At 61.6% G+C, this 4,817-nt stretch overlaps 2 protein-coding genes across 9 annotated transcripts; one reads left to right on the top strand and one right to left on the bottom strand.

The window, feature by feature from the left end:
• The first annotated feature begins 737 nt into the window (after positions 1 to 737).
• ABHD11 (abhydrolase domain containing 11) lies at positions 738 to 3,204 on the top strand. 4 transcript variants are annotated; one of them, XM_067705905.1, is made up of 6 exons: positions 739 to 924; positions 1,078 to 1,213; positions 1,894 to 2,067; positions 2,236 to 2,406; positions 2,510 to 2,691; positions 2,998 to 3,204. In XM_067705905.1, the coding sequence occupies exons 1-6, from the start codon at positions 809 to 811 to the stop codon at positions 3,044 to 3,046; spliced, it is 828 nt and encodes a 275-aa protein (XP_067562006.1). In that variant the 5' UTR covers positions 739 to 808; the 3' UTR covers positions 3,047 to 3,204. The 4 variants fall into 4 exon arrangements, with proteins under 4 accessions (XP_067562008.1, XP_067562006.1, XP_067562007.1 ...); XM_067705904.1 differs by having other exon boundaries at positions 740 to 924; positions 2,914 to 3,204; XM_067705907.1 differs by lacking the exon at positions 2,510 to 2,691 and having other exon boundaries at positions 738 to 924; positions 2,914 to 3,204.
• Positions 3,161 to 4,383, bottom strand: LOC137206806 (BICD family-like cargo adapter 1). 5 transcript variants are annotated; one of them, XR_010934833.1, is made up of 4 exons: positions 4,226 to 4,382; positions 3,805 to 3,899; positions 3,455 to 3,575; positions 3,161 to 3,370 (listed from the first exon to the last, which is right to left on the bottom strand). XR_010934833.1 is itself a non-coding variant. In XM_067705908.1 (4 exons), exons 1-4 carry the CDS (start codon positions 4,366 to 4,368, stop codon positions 3,224 to 3,226), a joined length of 600 nt encoding a protein of 199 aa, XP_067562009.1. In that variant the 5' UTR covers positions 4,369 to 4,383; the 3' UTR covers positions 3,161 to 3,223. The 5 variants fall into 5 exon arrangements, 2 of the variants coding, with proteins under 2 accessions (XP_067562009.1, XP_067562010.1); XR_010934834.1 differs by having other exon boundaries at positions 4,181 to 4,281; XR_010934835.1 differs by having other exon boundaries at positions 3,805 to 3,993; positions 4,181 to 4,249.
• Between the last annotated feature and the right edge of the window lie 434 nt (positions 4,384 to 4,817).

The following is a 4,817-nucleotide window of genomic DNA, read 5'->3' as shown; positions in this document are numbered from 1 at the left end:
TCAGCTCAGTGCAGCAAATGCCCCCTTTAGTACAAACACCTGGCCTCCCACCTTGACTCGCAGACCAGAGGTTACGTTATACCGCTTGTAAGTTATTTGCCTCAGTTTCCTCATCAGTAAAGGGCAGGAGCGGGGGTCGAAGGGCGGGCTGGAAATGACCTCTAGAGTCTCTCCTAGCTCTTTCTAGAGTAGACTTCAGGATTAGTAAGAGGTGCTCCGTCCAGCCTGCCTGGGCCCCCAGCTATAGAGCACGGCGCCTCCAAGCTGACGCCTCGACGACGGGAGCCACTCATGGCGCCCCTCGCCTGCGACCGCCAGCGGCACAGAAAATACAGCCTCCGGAGCAGGCCAGGTGCGGGGTCCACAGCGGGCCCAGGCAGCGCCTCCTCGGCTTGGCAAGGATCTGCCCCGCGGCGAGGGTTCAAGCCCCAAACCCAGCACGTCACGAGCTGCGGGAACGTGATTCCCAAAACTCAGGCTCCGACTCCCCGCAAGAATTCTGCGCGGGGAGGGGCCGGGCGGAGCTTAGCAGGGCGGGGCCAGGGTATTGGTTAGCTCCGCCCAGGGCGTGGCCAGGTACGGTGCTCTCGCCTGTGGGCGTGGTGCCCACAGGGTTTCGTAGTGACGCAAGGGGCGGAGCCTGGGGGGGAAGTTTTCCGGGATTACGTAAGGAAACGTGAGCGAAGGAGGGGCGCTCCGCGATAGGGGGCGGGGAGAAGGCGGAGCTCCAGTCGGAATTGGGCGGGGCTCCGAGCGAGGCGGAGCCGGGGGACAACACGAGGTGCGCGCCGGGAAGGAGATCCGGGAGATGCTCCGCTGGGCCAGCGCCTGGAGGCTCCTCCATAGGGGCCTCGGCCCCTCCAGTCCCAGCTTCTCCAGAGTGCCTGTCGCACCCAGCAGCAGCCAAGGCGGCACCGAGCCGAGGTCAGTCAAGGGTGTCAGGTGCAAGTTCGTCCTTCGCCCCTCCCCCTCCAGTCCAACCCAGATGGCTCCACTTCCTCCGCTTGGGCCCGCCCTCTCCCAGGCCACTTCGCCAGCCGGCTCAGACCCTTCCCCTACCCTTGCTCCTCCCGCCAGGCCGGTGCCGCTTTCCTACAGACTTCTGGACGGGGAGGCAACCCGCCCGCCCCTCGTCTTTCTGCATGGGCTCTTCGGCTGCAAAACCAACTTCAACTCCATCGCCAAGGCCCTGGCCCAGCAGACCGGCCGGAGGGTGAGCTTCCGGGAGAGGCGGGGACCCGAGGGAGGTGGGGCCTTGGTGGGCGGGGCCCTAGAGGAGGCCGCGGTGTGGCCAGCTTCTCTGTCCTCAGCGCGGGGAGTGGCAGGTCCTTCTCGGCAGAAATTAAAGAAGAGATTGACCTTCTAAGGCTGGAGGCCCCAGGGCAGACCCAGGCCCTAGATGAACCCCATTCATTCCCTCGTGCTTTCACCCATCCAGTCCTTCATTCGTGTTACAGGTCTAAGTGCTGCACCCTAACCTAGGCTCTGCTGTCAGATGCCTAAGCACCAATACCCTACCCCCTAAGGGGGCCAGACCCTGCTTGTTCACCAGGGATGACAGGGGGCTTTCCACCTCGTCCAGCAGCCCGTCCTGCTGTGCTCCAGCTGTTGCCAATTCTTGGTGTCGGCTTTCTCTGGAGTTGCCACCCAGCTAGGCCATACCTCCAGAGACGTGGTCACACTCCTTGGACCTTCTGGCACAGTGGCTCCAGGTTCGTCATCTGGGCCTCCAAGGTCTGAGAACTGGGCCTTCTCACCTTTCGGGCCCTTCTTCCCCTTCTGGATCTCCCCACCACCCGAGGCTCTCCACCTCCCTCAGCCTGCAGATCTGCCAGGCTTTTGGCTATGCCCTGAATGTGGATGCCAGAGCTGCCCGCCTCGCCCACTCCCCAGGTGCTGACAGTGGATGCTCGGAACCATGGTGACAGCCCCCACAGCCCAGACATGAGCTACGAGGCCATGAGCCAGGATCTGCAGGACCTCCTGCCCCAGCTGGGCCTAGTGCCCTGCGTCCTCATTGGCCACAGCATGGGAGGCAGGACAGCCATGCTGCTCGCACTTCAGAGGGTGAGCCGTCTCTATCCAGCGCTTCTTCCCATCCACTGTAGACCCTGCGTGCCCAGCAGGCAACCTGGAACTCCAGTGAGCCTTGGATGGCCAAGTTCAGGATCCAGGAACTAGGCCTGAGACCTGCTATGCCTGCCCTAAGGTCCCCAGTCTGATTCTCTCCCACAGCCAGAGCTGGTGGAGCGCTTGATTGCCGTGGACATCAGCCCAGTGGAGAGCCCGTCCAGCTTGAACTTTCCAAACTACGTGGCAGCCATGAGGGCCATAGACATCCCCGATGAGGCGTCCCTCTCTGGTGCCCGAAAACTGGTGGATGAGAAGCTCAGCTGTGTTATCCAGGTAATACACCCAAGCCCCTGTATGGTGTTGTGGGCAAAGGAAGAGTGGCAGCCCCGGGCCTCACAAGGAGTCCCTCCCACCCGCAACTGCTGGACCCCCACAGAGCATAAGTATGCGGCAGTTCCTGCTCACCAACCTGGTGGAGGTGGACGGGCGCTTTATGTGGAGGGTGAACTTGGATGCCTTGGCCCAGCACTTGGACAAGATCTTGAACTTCCCACCACGACGAGAAACCTACTCTGGGCCATCCCTCTTCCTCCTGGGTGGAAACTCTCAATTCGTGCTGTAAGCCAGGCTGGGTGGTGGGAGGGGCATACCTGACTTATCCAGCCCCCAGCCTGGGGAGGGCTGGGGTGTGGGCAGGGGGTGCCTGAAAACCCAGAAACACCACTAGGCAGGTGGACTCACGTGGCTCCCCATCCCTCCCCGCTTGGCCTCCACTTCTCTCCTTCTCTCTCCATCTTCCTACTTTCACCCCCTCTCGGTGGCCTTCTCTCCGGCGGACAGTCCCAGCCACCACCCTGAGATTAGACGGCTCTTCCCTCGGGCCCAGATGCAGACCGTGCCTAACGCTAGCCACTGGGTCCACAGCGACTGCCCGCAGGACTTCATGGCTGCAGTCCGAGACTTCCTGGCCTAAGAAAGGCCAGAAGGGGACACAAAACCCCAGGCTTCAAGGCCCTGCGGGCTGCTCCTTGTTTCTACACAGAAGGACTCAGGTGGGCACTGAGAGGGCACAAGGATGCGTCGGGGGTGTGTCAGACCTTAAACTTTAATGAATAAAGTTACTCTTCCCAAGGTCTTGGGCTGAGCTCTCTCACCGCCAACGTCCCCACCAACGCAGGGGGAATCTGACCCAGGGGGTCCTGGCAGTTCCAGGGTCCATGGGGGCTCCCAGAGCGCCCCTGGACTCTCTCTGCAGCTGACTCTCGACCTGCTGCCTCACCATCCACTGCATGTCATCCTGGGGGCAGGAGAGCAGGTTCAGGGGCCAGGCTTGTGCCCGTCTGGCCCAGCCCCCTGGGCCCGGCCGGCAGGTCCACCCTACCTCCCAGGCCTCCACCTCCTGCTTCAGTCTCAGCTTCTCCTCCAGAACTTCCAGCAGCTGGGCCTCCACAGCTCGCAACTTGGCTTTGAATATGTCCAGCTCAGCCTCCACTGCCCGTTTCCTGAGGGGGCAGAGAGAGCAGCCTGGGCGTCAGAGCCTGCAGATCTGGTTCTGGGCCCTGGGGGTGGACAAGTATGGCCACAGCCCCCGCCTTGTGACAGAGTGGGTATTTGTGTGGCTTTTCTTCCAGGAATGCCTGATGTCCCCCCTTCCCCTCCTGGCAGGACAGAGCCTGAGGGTGAGCCAGCCACCACCCTCCCTCCCATCCCCCACAAGCAGCTTCCTCTCACTTGGCAATGGCTTCATCCCGCTCCCGGAGGACCTGGTCCAGCGAGGGCTCTGTCTGGGTGTCCCCCAGCGCTCCAGCCACTTGGGATTCTGGGCTCTGTGGTAGGGTGACAGAGGAGGCAGTAGTGGTTTGCGGCTTGCCTGGATGAGGTGCCCCACTTGGCTTTTCCGCCCTGGCCTTGGCCCTGAGGCTGATGTCAGGAGGGGAAGGGTCTGAGACGTTCTGTACCTGCCCCCCAGTGCCCCGGTCTCGTGGGCAGGGGACTGCATCATGCTGAGGGGTTAGTAGGTGTGGCCCCTTCCCACCTAAAGGAAAGCAGAGGGGGCAGGGTGTTTGGACCGCCCCCCTCCACCCCACAAGAGGAAAGGAATTCTCACCTGATCCCCAGGAAAGAGACAAGGTGGCTTCAGAAGGACACTTACCCCTCGAGGGCCCCAGACTGAGAGGGTGGCCTGGTGACTGGGACTCTTGTCAGCAGGGTGGGGCAGGCGGAGGACGTGGCCCTTTGCCCTCCCTTCCTGTCAAGGCACTCCCTGTGAGGCTCCGCCCCGGGTAGGCTGACCATGCCCCTGCCTCCACTCCCGGATCCTGGAACCCTCCAGCCAGACCCAGAGTTTCTTCACCCATTCCTTGTCCAGGCATGCGTGCCCCTCACCTCAAGGGGGCGCACTACTCACATCAGGAGATAAGAAAGGAGTGAGAGCCGGATGACGTCAACGCTGAGAGACAGGTGCCCCAGTCCCCCATGCTGAGGAGTTGGCATCTTGGAAGCTTGAGTGGCATCCCCACACATACAACCATAACCTTAGCTAAGCAGAAAACAGAAGGGCAAAAGTTTAACCGTTCCTGGCAAATGCCTCCTAACACAATGAACCGTCCATCCCCCCTAGCAATATCCTCCAGTATTCCCACAATAGTGTTCATTATTCCTCCAGTATTCCCAACATTCTGATCCTGGAGTGTGGGTGGAGGTGCTGTGCTCTGAGGGGGGGCGGGCAGGGGAAGTCTCAGAAT

This window comes from Pseudorca crassidens, chromosome 15, assembly GCF_039906515.1.
Source record: "Pseudorca crassidens isolate mPseCra1 chromosome 15, mPseCra1.hap1, whole genome shotgun sequence".
NCBI classification, from domain to species: Eukaryota; Metazoa; Chordata; class Mammalia; order Artiodactyla; family Delphinidae; genus Pseudorca; species Pseudorca crassidens.
This window is presented reverse-complemented; position numbering and strand designations above follow the sequence as displayed.